Source organism: Maniola jurtina, chromosome 19 (genome assembly GCF_905333055.1).
Source record: "Maniola jurtina chromosome 19, ilManJurt1.1, whole genome shotgun sequence".
Lineage (NCBI taxonomy): Eukaryota > Metazoa > Arthropoda > Insecta > Lepidoptera > Nymphalidae > Maniola > Maniola jurtina.
Window position 1 is genome coordinate 4,189,302 of NC_060047.1, and position 18,545 is coordinate 4,207,846.

General features: G+C 35.0%; 1 protein-coding gene across 4 annotated transcripts in view; it reads left to right on the top strand.

Annotated features, from left to right (window-relative positions):
- The window catches only part of LOC123875242 (hypoxia-inducible factor 1-alpha-like), a 124,573-nt gene that overhangs the window by 62,925 nt on the left and 43,103 nt on the right, over positions 1-18,545 (top strand). For all 4 annotated transcript variants that reach the window (XM_045920978.1, XM_045920975.1, XM_045920976.1 and 1 more), the window contains exon 7: positions 10,971-11,115. In XM_045920978.1, the coding sequence (XP_045776934.1) occupies positions 10,971-11,115 (145 nt within the window). The remainder of the gene's footprint in view (positions 1-10,970; positions 11,116-18,545) is intronic.

Consider the following 18,545-nt stretch of genomic DNA (forward strand, 5'->3'; position numbering starts at 1 on the left):
ATAAAATCGGTTACAATTAATTATACAAAGTATATTAATTTTTTGTATAACTTGTATAACACGACATATAATGGCCCCAGAGCCTTCGGGTCATAATGACAATTGCTTCAAATCATTAGTTCTAGCAACATCTAACATTATTTTATGTTTCCCAGCACTTTTAGATATCAATAAAATGTATGAAAATGACGAATCTTCGACCTTGTATAACTTGGTTCAGAGCAATCCTACAACTTTTCTGCCATATTAACTATTACTCCAAATGGCTAGTTCTAACGATCCATACCATTTTTTTTCGTTGGCCGGCACTTTCAGAAAAGGCCCAAAAATAATGATCTCCTTTCCTAAAAATTTGAATCTAAGAAAAACAGAAAATGAATAACATGGTTATAAATAATTCTTATATACATATTCACTTAATTGTTTTAAAAAAAGGTAGCATTTTAACAAAAGTTAACTTAACAAAAATTAAAGAAACATTGAGCATTGTTCTTTCTCGGTTTTATTTATTATGTTCAGACTGAATTTGTAGCAGGACGTTAAAATTATAATTAACAGGGCTCTCTCCGTCACTCGCTTCATACAATCGTAGTTCCAATTTAATTTGAATATTAAGCAACCAAAGTTCATGAAATTTTGCAGACATATTCTAGAAACTAATATCTGTGTCTGCGATGTTTTAGATTTTTCTAAAAATATGTAGTTTTAAAATTACAGGGATTCAAAGATTTGTATGTAAAGACCGCGTAACTTTGAAATTGAATATTTTAACAGAAATATGGAAAACCACAAACATAGATATTAGTTTCTAGAATATGTCTGCAAAATTTCATGGACTTTGGTTGCTTAATATTCAAATTAAATTGGAACTACGATTGTATGAAGCGAGTGACGGAGAGACCCCTCTTAACTAATATTATTAATGTACCGACCTACACTTATTATATTTCGTAGGTATTCTCTTGTCATGATTGTCCATGATAGAGCAATATTTATAGCTAGATGGTGACCGCGTGGAGATAATTCTAGCTTTGTACTTTAAAGACTGTTTCTATTATGAATCGAATACCTAGATAAATAAATTAGAGACGTTTAGCAGGAATTAATATGTTTAGTATTACAATATTAGATACCGTAACTTTTAGGCCTTTTCATGGAAATATGACAAACTACAAACATATTTGTTTATAGAATGTGTCTACAAACCATTGAACTTGATTGATTCATTTTATTTTTAACCCCCGACCAAAAAAGAGGGGTGTTATAAGTTTGACGTGTGTATCTGTGTATCTGTCTGTGGCATTGTAGCTCCTAAACTAATAAACCGATTTTAATTTTGTTTTTTTTTTTTGTTTGAAAGGTGGGCTTGATCGAGTGTTCTTAGCTATAATCCAAGAAAATCGGTTCAGCCGTTTGAAAGTTATCAGCTCTTTTCTAGTTATTACTGTAACCTTTACTTGACGGGGGTGTTATAAATTTTTTATTTACACTTGTATCAAATTTATTTATAGGGGTTTAAACGATCAAGTATACAAAAATATCTTACAAATATCCTAATGCTAATTTGTATAGCATTCTTGCCTTCTCGGATGACGAGAATATTCAAATGAGAACCAAACTACGTTCGTATGGAAAGCGTTGGGGAGCACGCTAGGGTTACTTCTCTTGGGGCGCCTTCAAAGCCGCCAAATGCTGCGTGGAGGCAGCGCGGCTGCAGCGCTGCGGCCGCGCTGTTTTTTAAATTTATATAAATAAAAACCCTTAAATCATTAACAACAATCTTTAATGAAAGTAAGAGTAGGTATTGTTTCGCGTCTTTTGAGGTCTTGTAGAACATATTTTTAGCTCAGTGTTTCTTAAGGTCGTCTTTCATCCCGTGAAAATCACGATACTCAAGAATATCATTAAGGCGAATTGAAATTCATGCGGTGGACTTGTAAAATGGGCCATTTTCCGAGAGCCCGAGTAATAAAGCTGAGAAGAATCGGATATGACGTCTTGTTAGCGTATTGTTGTTCAAAAATAAGACGAAATGTTGCCCTACAAGGGTGTAAAGTTTTAGTTCTCTAAAATATAGTCGACTGGATATAAATCGAGTAACGTCTCTTAAATGATGTCTTATTGTCTATTGAAACAAGATGGCCTGTTTTCTTAAGAGCGTTGGGGTCGAAAAATGGTCTCTTGTAAACCAGTGACGTTATACGACGCCATGTATCGACCGCTATGTGACGGTATTACTTACTATCCAGGAAACCAGAGCTTTATGAGAGTTTTTTTTAAATGGCAGTGATACAGTATCCTATAGTCTCGGGATTTACTCCAAAGTGAAAATTCAATAGAGTATGTTTCCATAAAAACGAAAAACCTTTAAGAAAAACGAATATAATCGTTAAAGAAATCCAAACAAACGAATGGAGGACGATTTGTTGGATTTTCTTAAGAGAAAATCCAACAAATCTTATGGAGACAATGACAAATTCTAAGGAATTTGTCATTGTCTCCATAAGATATAACAATCCCCTATAATAATAATATATTGTAGTTAATATGGTGGTTTGCGTAAGAGTATTTTTATATTATCCGATCCGATATTTGATAGGTGGGTTAGGTACCTAAGTTAGGTAAGGATAGGGAGTGGTAATCAACATGCTCTTAGGTATATCAAACCACCTTTCGAAAACTATCTCGATTAGGATTGCATACGTGATTGTAACTAATAATAAATAAATCGAGTGTGGGCTGGAGGTATAATTTTGGTATGTACTATTTATTACCTATATTATATCGGCCCATTCTAGTAGGTACGATCTGATCACAACTTCTAAGATTGAGACTGAATTTCATCAGCCAGTAGTAAAAAGTGTCAATCAATATAAAAAAATGCGATAGTTGCATTGATAGCTTGCTGCTACGAGGGTGGATTAGTGTTCTGTACAGTATTTTTTTATTCAATCATGCTAGTTGCTACATTTAGCAAACACATAAGACTTCTATGTATCTGCTTATTTAGATGGGATATTATGTACTAAAATCGTGTTCTATGAAGTCCTGAAGTTAATAGCTTTAACTAAGTTGCAGCCTGCAATTTTTTTTTTCGGTCTTGTGAGTCGTCTTTTTGCGTTCTACTGGTGCCAGAAGTTATTGAGAAAAACAGAGGAAACAATCGAATATGAAGAGTTGAATCATGTGTTGTAAAAACCTATAAGTAGGCACTTATCTAAAATTAGCTTAACGCCCAAGGCAGGATTAGCGTCCGATACGATTATCTAATCGGATATTGTAAAAAAGCCATCGTCAGCAGTTTCTATGTTGACAATACAGCTTGTCCCAGCCGAGATAACAAGCGGTGAGTTTTACGAGCACTGAATTGTTTTCCGGGGGTTTATGGCACCCGGGTGACCCGGCTCTAGCCAGATTTTTCCTGGGCTTTTTTATTTATTCAGTTTTTCAGCCATTTTTATGTCCTGTATCGTGAACTGTAGTGTTGTGATGTGACATGGGACATAGGTCAGCTACGTCTGTAAAGTTGACTATCGTTTAATATTGTCACTACCCATATTATAAATGCGAAGGTGTGTTTGTTGATTTGTCTTTCAATCACGCCGCAACGGAGCAATGGATGGACGTGATTTTTTTTGCATGGAGATACTTAAAGATCTGTATAGTGACATAGGCGACTTTTTATCCTGGAAAATCAAAGAGTTCCCACAGGATTTTCAAGAATCTAAATCCAGTTGTTTCTAAAATAGGTACTTTTTCGTTAATTTTATCCTAATTAGTCTAATTGATGTTTCTAACTATATAATTTGTCCAGTGAATTAGACAAATTAGTCAGTTGGGGAGACCGGGCCTTAATTACATACCGGCTACTTCGCTGAAATCTATCAAGAAAGAAAACGAAGGAAGCTAAAACACACTGGATCAAAATGGCCTTTATTACCTACATTTTAGTCTCTTAATTGGCCGAGAATCTCTCTTAATTGGCTCAAATTTACTGACGAAATTCGTCCATTAAGTTTTATTCGCTCTTTCGCCCTCTATTCGATTCCATATTTTATTTTCTATTTCTGAATGTAACGAAATCGTATAGATAAGAGCAATATTGCTTGGAGTTCCATTTCTTTTGTTTGGTGAAATCAAGGTGAAATCTACGTTCAGCACATAAACTGCTATAAGTTCCAAACAATTGGAGGTAACGTTTATCGTTTCGTTGCCTCTCTTGGCCTGAGAAATTACCAATTTCATTACCTATTTCAAAGGCGCCTACGGCAAAATTTATTTGTTTTACATAACTTCCGAATTAAGCTGACTCGTCACTGTATAGTTGCAAGGAAACGAGAATGAACAGAACGACACGAAACTTTGAAACCTATCTATTTGAGTATATATCTCAGAAATTATAATACCTCCCTCTCTTTTCCACTTTCTCTCTCTCTTTCTCTATCTCTCTTCTTCTCTATATCTCTTCATTATATTCGTTTTTCACCGTCTTCGTTATAAGTCTTTGATTTTGTGGAATAAAAAGCAGCCTTTGGCAGTCCCCGGGACGCGACGTAAACTAGCTGTACCAAACATTAAAATCAGTTAAATGGATAGGCCTTGAAAAGCTAGCAGACACTTTCGCATTTATGATATTACTATGGATCTCTAAAACTGAGACTGTGACGGCACACCTTACGGCAGACTATAAAATTGTTGATAACGTCTTGATACTTATTGAAGCTATTTTACGACTCTTTGAAAAGTTTACACAAATTGCTACATTCCGTTCCTTGATGTTTGATATGCCTACCTATTTTGTAGATTAGAGATGCTACGTTGTTGATAAAATATCCTAAACTTATGCATGCCCCTTCAATGTTAGGCAGCGGATACACCTGAAGTTTTACTCACGTATCTAAGTAGCTTACATGATTAAGTTACGACTTTACTAATGTAAACACTCTTATAAGTACATTTACATTAGTAGATTTGCTGTCAATTAAGTATTTACGTGAGTTGGTGTATTCGCGGTTGGTGTAAGTTTGTGCTATTAAATAAATAAATAGATAACTGTTTAAAATAAATAATTAAAAATAAAATAAAATATAAAGTATCGAAATCACGACAGCGAAGGTTATACCTACCGACTATTAGGATCATTACTTAATTCGGTAAATAATATCTAAACAAAATTCTGCATAGGTGTGAAAATTATATGGCGCCCGCCGCCGTGACAATATGTTGTGGCCAACAATGTTCATGTACCTACGTCATTACTCATCGCGTTAGAGCTTGGCACATTCATTTCCAACATGCCAATTGCCATACCAACATGTCAAAACATCTGATGTCAATGTTCTTTTCCTGGGGCCCTACGTGGCCCTACTACCACCGCTTAAAGCTATATAAATAATGTTTCAATATTGTTTTGACAATTTCATACAAGTTTTATATGAAAATGTCAAAACAATATTAAAACATTACTACTTTAAGAGATGGTAGTAGGGCCCCAGATGTCTTCGATGTATCGCTACAACTATTGTTTTAGGGTTCAGTACCCAACGGTGCCAACGGAATTCTATTACTAAACCTCCGCTGTCTGTCCATCCGTCCGTCCGTCTGCCTGTCAGCGGGTGCTCGTTGAAATATTCACAGAATGTGTATTTCTGTTGCCGCTATTACGACAAATAATAATAAATCTTGTTAAAGTACGGAACCCTTCGTGTGCGAGTCCGACTCACCCTTTGGTGATTTTTTCTTTTCTAATAATAATTTTATTTTAACCGGCTGGTCATGGACCTTCAGTTAGTCTGTTAAAATTCAATTATTCAGTAATTTTTGCTTCTATCCGGCTCAAAGGACCATAATTTTACAAATATTGTCGCATATTTAGTTATTATAAACAATGAATAATGAATATTTAATAGTAATTCTTTTTTTTAAATAAATATAAAACATATTAAGTATCATTGTGCATCGTTTTATTAGAGGTAAGCCTGAGTTATTTTTGCACAGCGTTAAACTCCAAGAAACCATTTCGCACAGTTTCCAGTGTTTGACCCAATTTTGTGTTCGCGTTACGGTGACACAGGCCTTGCCTTTTGATAAACATTTATGAGTTTTATAACGTTTAAGAGCAGTTTATTCGTAGTGCGCTCCAGACCAATGCAGTTTGGCTCTCATTTGAGGACTAAACATTCAAACTCAAAGAAATTTTGTAGACGCCTTCTAGAAACGAATATCTGTGTCCGTTGCCAAATTTTAGTAAAAATATTTAGCTTCAAAGCGAAACGGGTTCAAAGATATACATTTTGGGGCCTGTTTCACAACCACAAGACAAGACATGGATTCCCAATACAAAAACTCTCATAACGTCAAAGGTAATAAGGCATTTTGGACCCGTCTTTTCGAAAAGTTGCGGACAAGAACCAAAATAGTTTTAAGTCAAAGATAATATTTGTAACCTTTTTGTATATAAAAATATTTGATCAAAATCGATGGCGGAAAAAAGTTATTTAAATATGAAAAGAATATAAATCAATAGTTTTTCTTTCATGGTAAGTACAAAAAATTATTTTAATTTTTTACTGATTCCCATGAACCACAACAACGCGACATATGACAGTGTAGATCAGAGCCGTATTTGAATATACATATACTGTCAATTTCGTTTGTGTCTGCAGTTGGTATGGTTTCTATACTTCAGTGCCCGTTAAGCCCGCGTATACCTTTATGCGTTATAAATAAAGTTTATCTGGAGGTTGTGAAACAGAGCCTAAATCTTTTAACTCATAAAACTCTAAAATTTGATATTTTTACAAAACTCTTGCAAACCACAGGCACAGATATTAGTTTTTAGAACGTGTCTACAAAATTTTATTAGGTTCCATGATATTTAAATGAGAGCCAAACTACGTTTGTATAGAGCGAGTGCCGGAGAGACCACCGTTTCATTTGCTCATGTAATAAATAGCAGGCTCAATAATTTGCAGGCATTCGACGCTGCTATGCAATAAAGCTTTATTGACGAATTCGCTCAATTATTATAAACAGATACTCAGTTCATCACTCTTTGGCTACGTGAATCTCTACTACCCAAATAAAAATTGCGAAAGTGTGTTTGTTTGTTCGTTTGCCCTTCAATCACGCCACAACAGAACTACAATCGAAAAAAGTCGACCTGACGGATGTTACATAAGTGGGGGTCTCCAAAAAATTTTGCTATTGTATCGGTATCGATTGGGATATCAAATGAAAGAGGGAAAAATTCTGAGTTCATAAATATAAATATAGTAAGTATAATATTAAATACACCGAGTGACAGAAAAACAATTTTACTATATCTATCGCTATCTGTCGGCAGTTCGCGGGTAGTAGTTGGGTTTTATTGCTGTTCAACTTTATCTTGTAGTTGAAAACTAAGTATAATATCATTATATTATATAGTAGTATTATAGTTATCGAATCGCCCCACTGATCGGCTTTACTCCTTTTGAAGTGACAGATATAATTTATAAAACACTCGATTTTTATCTACCAAGTGGAACTATCGTTGATACATCGATAAATAACCGATTACATGAATGTAGATTTTATAAAGATTATTACTCCGACCACTTGGGTTATGCAACCAGTAGTAACAATTGTAACTACTGGTTGCCTGTTCCTTCAAAAAAATAATGAAACTTTTAGAAAACATAAATATGCTTTTGTTTCTGCATTCTCAATATAAAATCCACCTGCAAATGAGATCACACTTGAAATTGAGTTTATTTTTGTATATCTCGCTGTGCAATGCAGCATCTGAAAGAGAATCTTGTACAGTTCACACACTCAAATATTCGTAAAGAACTCTATGAAAATTAAAATTGTATTTTTGCTATGTTGAGCTATTACCATATTATATCACCTATGCCTATCATATAATGCTATGTTGAGCTATTTTTCATTATATTATATTAGGTACCTAGTCGTAAGTGTTGATGCAATCTAAAATAGAAGCGGGCTAACCTGGACGGGATATGACAGTTTTTATAAAATCCATACATACCCTTTGGTTTCTACACGGCATCGTACTGAAACGCTAAAACGCTTGGTGGCACAGCTTTGCCGGTAGAGTGATAACTAGCCACGGCCAAATATCAGATATTAGAAATTATAAAATTCCAAACCCCTGCCAAGAATCAAACCTGGGACCTCCCACTAATAAGACCACAGCCCTTGCCACTGCCCCAGGAAGGTCGTCAACTTGATGACCAGTGTCATGCTAATGTTGAAAGCTGAATAGGACACAATTTTCGTTTGAAATAGCTCTTCTATAGGTACAACTAGAGCCTCAAAATTAGAGCCTCAATAGCTCAACGGTTGAGAAGCGGACTGAATTCTGAAAGGTCGGCGGTTCAAACCCCACCTGTTGCACTATTGTCGTACCTACTCCTAACACAGCTTTGTGCTTAGTAGTAGTAAGGGAAAAGGGGAATATTAGTCATGATTAGCATGGCTAATAATCTTTAAAAAAAAACTTACCCTACTCTATGACCTGTTTAATTAGTGCCACAAATAGTGAAATACGTACAAGTCGTTGACTTTTACTTACTTAACAAAAAATTCAAGCGCCCCAATTCTTAAAGGGGCCAAGCCTACACTCAATGTGGGGAATATAATGTGCTATTTTCGGCCAGCTTACTTTCAAACAGCGACCGAGAAAGAAAGGGAATCTTATACCTCACTGAATACATTGAAGCACCAATGTTAACCTTAAATTGTTTGGTCCTATGCCAACAGAGCGGTTAGTAACATCACAAACAAGTGGATAAATTATTCCGTATTGAAGATCTCTTTTCTTAATCGAGATAATGTGCTACTAAATTATAATGTAGCTACCTACGTGGATTAGAAAATAGTGTAACAAATGCAAATGCTAGGCGCAATACCGATGAAGATAGAAATAAACTGCATTGATAATAAAGATGGATGTTTGCCAATAGTAAGACATAAACAAATTCCAACTCTACAAGTTGTAATATAAACGTACTCTTTTCAAGAGAACTTGTAAGTCTATTACAAAGTTATTAGATGAATTTGGAACGTAGTCCCTGTAACCTTTCGGATGGCCAATATTGACTTTGCTAACTTTCTTGATATTATATTTATTGTTTCAATCACCAGGGCTTTCACTCTGTACTCTTTCTCGAAATCTGAATCGTTATATTTTATGCCTTTAGTAGCTTAACATAACATGAAAAAGCCTTCAATAAAGGTGCCATTGCACTTTGAATGAAGGAAACCGATGACCACTTAACCTAATTTGATTGCCTTTATATTGTGCTCAGAACTACTGTACTAGTCACGCGAATTTGCCGCTATATTACTACATTGATAAGTTCGTTCAAATCTATTGCCGTGATTAGATTAAACATGATCCATACTTCCATAATCAATACTAATATTATATTATGCGAAAGCGTGTCCATCTGTCTGCTAGCTTTTCACGACCCAAGAGTTTAACTAATTTTAATGAAAGCTACAGAGTTAGCTTACGTCCCGGGCACGGACATAGGCTACTTTTTATCCCGGAAAATCAAAGAGTTCCTACGTTTATCCGTTTAACCAATTCATATGAAATTTGGTTTAGGGGTAGATTGTATCCCGAAAATTGACATAGGCAACTTTTTATCCGGGAAAATCAAAGAGTTCCCACGGGATTTTTAAAAACCCAAAATCCACGCGGACGATGTCGCGGGCGTTAAATAAGTAGTCTAGTACTAATTAAGTTTAAATCAGTGACAAATATTGTCTCTTGGAAAAGTTTCCTATGTGATCACGCCATATAGTAGTTTATTCAAAAGTGGTTTAAAATTAACACGAACAATTCCAATTACTTAACGCTATTTAAGGCCGAGGCGAAACCCTTTTAAGTCACCTTAACGGCTGAAGAACTTAAGAAATTCCAAAACTTAATCAAGAGCTCTAAGTAATTAAGAATATTTTGTTTTTTGCGGTCATACTTTAAAACCATTTTCTTATTAAATACAACACTTTGAGATATATTTTTAATCTACGAAAAGCGACAGACTCTGCATAAGAGCTCTTTAGAAAAATATTATACAACGTTATACGGCGCCATTACATAACGTTATACGGGCTATTAACGCTACTTTGTCGCGCAGATGTAAATGCAAATGCAGGAAAAGCCAGAAATATAAAAGTAGATATCTTCACATATTATCATTACTTTTTCTTTCAAGAACTGTATGAATTCTTTCAATTAAATTAGAATTGGTTAAAATAACCAACCCCAATCTCGATCCACAGCCAAAGCAAACTCATTAATAAAATGTAATAATTTTTATAGCTGCTATATTTTCCCGATAATGTCAATAGATGTTATGACGAAAAGAACCAGCTATTAACTAATCAGAATTAAATAATAGTAAACCTATTTTATCCTCCATTCATAATAAAGAAGTAAAATTATTACTTTTATCGAATTTTCGCAAAACTACTGAGAACCTAACGAAAGTGAAGTTACCCTATTTCGGCTTTCATTCAGGTTAAAGAAATATCATAATAAAGTACTTAATGAAGACCTGGCGAAAGTTGATCTCACTTTCTTGAATTTATTGGATGTCTCTGTAAAGCTAAAGAACTAGAAAGTCCCTCTCTTCCACAGGTATCCTTGAGAATTTGCGACGGCCAGAATTTATCTGATTCTTCTGAAACATGATTGAACGAAGGGCATTTTCCCCGTTCAATCATTTTTGCTTTCGTTTCAATTTTCTCCTTTCCTTGCCTTCACTGAGACTGATGTTATCTAGTCTCTGTCGTTTGCTCTCAAGTTTTTCATTATAGGAAAATTTTCACTGATATAATCTACGGTATCAGGAAAAAAAATTGTTTTTATTTAGTTTGACAGGTTAATTAAACTTTTTAATTATAAATCAAGTGGTCTTTTGTTCAGCTTTATTAATAAGGTCTTTTTGTTCCAGTGTTCTCGAAAGGACAATGCGAGACTGGGCAGTACCGCTTCCTCGCCAAGACCGGCGGTTACTCCTGGGTTCAGACTCAGGCTACTGTCATCACCGACAAACAGCAAAAGCCGACCAGCGTGATATGCGTCAACTACGTTATCAGGTAGGATTAGGTTTAAGGCAAAATCTTCATAATCATAATACTGTATGTATTTCAGGTTTTATTATACCATCAACGTTTAAAGTTACCTGTTGTTTTAGAATTTTCTACATTATAGAAAGGATTATAAAAATGGTAAGTAATGTTTTGTTTATTACTTAAATCTGTTTATCACACATTATTATCATGGTCTACCGTTTGTATTTCTCGTATATTTGTAACTTAACAAACATAAGACGTTGTCATGAAAGATTTTATCTTGATGAACACTGAGGCACTCCTTATAACTTCGTTAGGAGCTTTTTAATCAAAGGAGATCATTATTTTTGGGCCTTTTCTGAAAGTGCCGGCCAACGAAAAAAAATGGTACGGATCGTTAGAACTAACCATTTGGAGTAATAGTTAATATGGCAGAAAAGTTGTAGGATTGCTCTGAACCAAGTTATACAAGGTCGAAGATTCGTAATTTTCATACATTTTATTGATTTCTAAAAGTGCTGGGAAACATAAAATAATGTTAGATATTGCTAGAACTAATGATTTGTAGCAATTGTCATTATGACCCGAAGGCTGTGGGGCCATTATATGTCGTGTTATACAAGTTATACAAAAAATGAATATACTTTGTATTGTATATCATGTTCTGATAGACAACAACGTGCATGCACGTGATTTTCTTGACGTAATCCATGAACGGCAAGTGAGCAAAACAGTTCAGCAGAACTTGTTATCACAAACAATATGTAATTATAATAGAAGGAGAGCTTATTTCAAGGCTATGGAAGCCAACCTCCTCCGTTCAATGACTTTCCTAGATTCACAGAAGAATTGACGCAGGTTGCTTTGGGCAGCTATCGACTGAAGCAAGCCCGTAGTTACTATGGTAAACAGTACGTATAACCAAATGGTGCATACATCACAGAGCTCGCCGGAGATATCCCAATTCCCAGTGGCAGAAGTTTGGGAGATGGCTGGATGAGATCACCTAGTATTACAAGGCCGCATACAATCCAGGTATGTATAAACGAATTTTGTCCACATTGCAGCTGATCCAGCACTTCGTGGGAGTCAAAATAATTGTACGTGTATTCAAATTCGTATAAAACGATCAAAACAGTAACAAAATCATAAAATCGGTTACAATTAATTATACAAAGTATATTCATTTTTTGTATTACTTGTATAACACGACATATAATGGCCCCACAGCCTTCGGGTCATAATGACAATTGCTACAAATCATTAGTTCTAGCAATATCTAACATTATTTTATGTTTCCCAGCACTTTTAGAAATCAATAAAATGTATGAAAATTACGAATCTTCGACCTTGTATAACTTGGTTCAGAGCAATCCTACAACTTTTCTGCAATATTAACTATAACTCCAAATAGCTAGTTCTAACGATCCGTACCATTTTTTTTCGTTGGCCGGCACTTTCAGAAAAGGCCCAAAAATGTATGGAGCTAGAATGATCTCCTTTAGTACGTAAATGCCTATTGGGTAGTGGAATGTAAATTATGACTTGGATAAAAGCTGGGGCCGGCTTTTTTAATTGAAAAATTAGATCGTTTTTTTCCTATTTCGTTACTAAATTATATTAGTGACATAAGCAACTAACGCCTAATATGTCCGGATAGCTATAAGTGTCTGTAAACTTTACGATTTGCCCTTTTACGAGGATTTAATATAATGTGATGCCGTAAAGTACAATGTTAGTTATTACATTGGACCTTAAGGAGAAAATGAAATTACACAAAGATAAGATTTTATACAAAAACGGCAGGCTCGCTTTATTTATGAGAAGTTACCCTATCTCGCTCTTCAGCGTTTTCCATACAAACGTAGTTTGGTTCTCTTTTTAACCCCCGACCCAAAAAGAGGGCTGTTATAAGTTTGACGTGTGTATCTGTGTGTCTGTGTATTTGTCTGTGGCATCGTAGCTCCTAAACTAATGAACCGATTTTTAACCCCCGACCCAAAAAGAGGGGTGTTATAAGTTTGACGTGTGTATCTGTGTATCTGTCTGTGGCATCGTAGCGCCTAAACGAATGAACCGATTTTAATTTACTTTTTTTTGTTTGAAAGGTGGCTTGATCGAGAGTGTTCTTAGCTATAATCCAAAAAATCGGTTCAGCCGTTTAAGAGTTATCCGCTCTTTTCTAGTTTTCTTGTAGAAAAGAAGGTTAGATAACCGTTAGGTTCATAATATTATGTCAATTGACAAATGTCAAGCTGTCAAGATGGACGTTGCCTAAATACATAATTATTTATTTGAAAATGATGTTTTGGAAAACTCAAAACTCAGATACTTTTGATCATAGGTGCGGAATAGTCCAAGAAAATCAGTTCACCCGTTTGAAAGTTATCAGGTCTTTTCGGTCTTTTCTAGTTACTGTAACCTTCACTTGTCGGGGGTGTTATAAATTTTTAATTTACACTTGTTATAATTTTGTTTTTTTTTTTGTTTGAAAGGTGGCTTGATCGAGAGTGTTCTTAGCTATAATCAAAGAAAATCAGTTCAGCCGTTTGAAAGTTATCAGCTCTCTTCTAGTTACTGTAACCTTCACTTGTCGAGGGTGTTATAAATTTTTAATTTACACTTGTAAATATTAACTAATCAAAGTTAGTGAAATTTTGTGGAGACGTTTCAGAAACAAATATCTGTGTCTGTGCTTTTCTAGATTTCCGTACGGGCTTTAATAAATTTTATGTATATCTTTAAGCATGTACTTAAACTACACACTTGCCAGATTCTACGATATATGGGAAACCGCAGACTCAGATATTAATTTTTAAAACGCGTCTACAGAATTTCTTTAAGTTTGATTGGTTAGTATTCAAATGAGAACCAGTTTGTTTTATGTTACGAATATACTCCTCGTAAATTGATATCCTTATCAGTTCAACTTGTGATCTCGTAAAAGACCCCTGGGGCAATGAAGCGAGGTGGAGTAATCTCTTTGAACTCATACTGCGGCTTCTTATGTAACAATTTGCCCCACGGTTGGTCATTAAAGTGATTTGGCACCGCCAGTAAGCCTTTTTGCCCACTTTTATTACTTTCATTTGCTGCGACGACCTCTGGCTGACTAATGTTATTTTTTGTGAACTTAAGAAAGTTTTTGTTATTTATCCCTGGAGTAATATAACTGTGATGTTGTAAATAGTTCGCTTTTTAGCTGGACTACCAGAAATGAGTGAAATTTACGAATTTAAAAGTTACACTTTTAAATTCATGCACCTCTTTAAATTGGTTTTCTTGTGATACAAAAATAAGTTGAGTTGCATCAGAAATCTGATAATGCTGTCCTGCTTTCACCTGTTTGGTATTGCGAATACATTTAAAGCAATACTATATATATTCCTTTACGAATAACTAAACGTTTAAGGTTTTCAGATATTTGTTCCGAATATTCAGATATTCGAATTCAAAGGCCAAATGAACCGCTACAATCTCCTTGAGGATTGAATATCAAACAACGGAAAAGGCAAAGGAATCAAAATAGCTTCGATTCCTTTGCCTTTGTTTAAAATCACGTCGCCAAAGTTTCTGTAAAGCTAAAGATTACTAAACTTTTTCTGTATTATCAAACATTCAAGTAAGTAGGTACCTACCTATAATGCGTCCGAACTAACAATGGGAAAGCCATATTTATTCTTTATCTGCCAACTGTCACTTGAAAATGATTGAAATTACGGTTTGCGCGGAAAATACTTTGCGAAAAAATCAAAGAGTACCCACGGGATTTCTAAAAACCTAAATCCACGCGTACTAAGTCGCGGGCATGAGCTAGTAAGACTATTTACCAAATGTTTCGGGCTTCTGACTGAAGTTGACATTTCATGATAACTTTACGACATCATTTACTTGTTACGCTTTTAACTCCCCGATGTCGAAAATACAAAAATATTTTTGTGGCGCAACCTACCCTTTATTATTGGTATAAAAAGCTTTTCTTTTGTTATTTTATGTCGAAATACTCTTGAAAAGCTTATGATTCGTTGGTAGGTAAGTAAAAATTTCAACACTTGCAAAGTTAAAAGGGCTCTTATTTAGAATGTATGTAACCGCATGGCCTCATACCTCCTGCCTAGCTCGAGTTTTAGAATCAATTTTTCATTTCGTTTAGTTTACCTAATGACTTCGGTTTCTTATTCGGGGAGTCAGGTTTCTATACTGGGCATGCACCTCTAAATCGGTGCTGTTTGTTTTAAGTACATAATTAAATATAATTTGCTTTAACGGTGAAGGAAAAACATCGTGAGGAAGGTAAGGAAACCTGCATGCCCTAGAGTTCCCCATAATATTCTCAAAGATGTGTAAAGTCTGCCAATCCGCACATGTCCAGTGTGGTAGACTGTGGCTTAAACGCTTTTAATTGTGAGAGAAGACCTACGCTCTGTAGTGAGCTGGCAATGGGTTGAAATGATGATGAGTGTCTAGAACTAAAGTGTACTGTTTAATGATATCGTAGTTATAAATAAAACCTTTTAACTAAGTATTAATTAGTATAGTAGGTAAGCAGAATTCGTTTGGGGGCACCAAACGAATTCTGCGAAAAGATTTTGCGTCAAACTCATAAACCTAATTTTTATAAAATAAACCTTAAAAACTTTGTTTATCATGATATGCCATTTTGTTAATTGATTTATTTACAGCTTGTACAAAACGTGGGTTAAATGTGTTGAAAGCAAAAATAGATGCGAACGTGTATGCGAGGTATGATGAGATAAGCCAGTTAACGAGTTTCATATCTACAATCTTTAACCGCTAAAATTTTTATGATAAAATCGTGTCGCATACAATGGTACAAGTACTCTGGGGCAGTGTAAGAGTATATTGGCATTTATTTGTACTTATGTTATAAACATTAAAATTTAGGTCCGCACCGCACAAAAGACACACTAACTAACAAGTATTTAAGTAAAAAATATTATTATTATTATCAGTATGCAATTAATATTAATACTATCGATGTCAAACACACAGGGAGTACCGCAGCCATGATTGGCTGAATTTATGGTATTTTTGCTGCAAGAATGTATTTTAGCAAATAGCGACAGACTGACAGCCAATCAGAGGTGATTGCTGTCGTCATCTGTAGCCACATGAGTAGATATTGTAGCTGTCAAATTACTGTGGTCCGCTGCCTGAGCCCCGGAGCCTCTTTCATTACCATCGATATACAGATATTTTCGGTATGAAATATTATACGTCTAAAATATAGAATACAGATAATATATATGGGTATATATACTCTAAAATCTATATACATATATATTCATTGTATATATCATTTTTAATAGGCCATTTTAATGCAGTATAAACAGTCTGTGGCTAAGCAATAGAACGCTATAAAAATTTTATATCATTGTAATGAAATTTTGATGAAAGTGTTTGTGTGATGAAGCTTAATCGCTACTTTTCATGTCATCTTGAGAGTGTAAAAGTTTTATTTGTACCTTGTGTTACAATATGTAAAATTAGAAACTGACTGACTGACATATCAATGTACAGCTCAAAGAGATTTTGCATAGAGGTTCTATGTATACGAGTATGTATAATGTGAGTTACACTAAGAAAGGTTTTAGATTTTCCAACTTCATCTCTTAAAAATCCATGCGGACGAAGTGGCTGGAAAAAGCTAATATAATAAGAAAGATATACCTAAGATTTGTGAAATAATCAAGGAAGAAGTCTCTTAATTTCGTGCTTGCGTAGTTGGATAAACAATCAGACGTGTGATGTCTTGCAAAATATAAGTAGAAGGGGAACAACGATAAACTTGGCAAATGACGGTTGTTTATCATCATGTTACAACAACTTATGGTGGAAAAAAAAATGTTTGATCTTGCACGACTATAAAGGAGGAAATATATGTTGCAGATTTTATTATTTACAAATTAGGATGAAATATTACGAGTATGTTTACACAAGGTTAGTCCTAGTTTTTAACCCCCGACTCAAAAAGAGGGGTGTTATAAGTTTGACGTGTGTATCTGGGTATCTGTGTATCTGTCTGTGGCATCGTAGCTCCTAAACTAATGAACCGATTTTAATTTAATTTTTTTTGTTTGAAAAGTAGCTTGATCGAGAGTGTTCTTAGCTATAATCCAAGAAAATCGGTTCAGCCGTTTGAAAGTTATCAGCTCTTTTCTAGTTACTGTAACCTTCACTTGTCGGTGTGTTATATTTTTTTTATTTACACTTGTAATGACAGTAAATTATGCGATCCAATTCGCGTTTATCTAATGCTATATTATTTATGGAAGCGACAAAAAGACAATTGGCAACAACAAAGACACGAGTAACGCATTATATTGTGTATGCCAGCACTTCCTTCTTGTTTGTTTATTTATTTGAAGTAAGCATGAACCATGCATGAACTCAGGTTGAGATCTATAGAGCGTACTTTGACTTAGCTTAGACTTAAGTTTCAGTTAAAACGAGACAGATTTATGCCAGCGGTATAACGCTGTCTCGTTTTAACAGTGTCTTAAGTCTGAGCAAAGTCAAAGTGCGTTCTATAGATCTCGAGTACGCCACACGATGCGTTGCGTTGGCAGTGCGGCGCCTGAGCGGTGCCGCTGCGTCATTCTGCATAGAAATCTCTTTACCTCATGCCACACGATGTGAGGTGGCTATGCAGGGCCCTTTAGACCCTGTATCACGTTGACCGTTGCCGATCTATTGTGATCGCCACAGTTTTAATGTTTTACCACAGTAAATTGCGCAATGGACTTGACAGTGCGTTGCAAACGCACCACCCCTCTCAGCCGTTGCACTCCCAACGCAACGCATCGTGTGGCTTCACTCTTCGGCAGATTGACGGCATGACAATTACATAAACAAATGTAAAATAATTCCTACACATACCGGCACATTAATAGAAATAGGCATAGAATTTTTTATTCAAATAAATTTTAACAAGTGCGTTTGAATCATCAAGAGAATCTACTACTGCAACTGGTTCGGAATGAAATTTAAGCATTTGCCTGATTTTGAGCATAAAGCTACCTTTTTTATTCAGATACTATTTAGCCCTTGACTGCAATCTCACCTGGTGGTAAGTGATGAACTCTGAAAAAAGCCTTTATCTAGTTAGTGTGATTTTTGAAACATAGTGCCTATTTCGATTTATTTGCGATATGTTAGCCATGTTTGCAGTCATTATTATGGATGCATCAATATTTTCCTGTTTGTCGGATTTCCCTTCAAAATGTATGCAGTTACATTACTGCTGTGTTATACAAAATACCCACTGTATTTATATCCTTATTTGTGGTTTCAAATAAAATTAGCCTATTTAAAGCTCATGTAGGTATCTACTCATTGTATGTTACGTTTGTTATAATTTGCGATATTGTAGATTTCTCTAGGAACTTGATATAGCAAGCGCCCGGGACGCTATATACATATTTAAAGAGTAC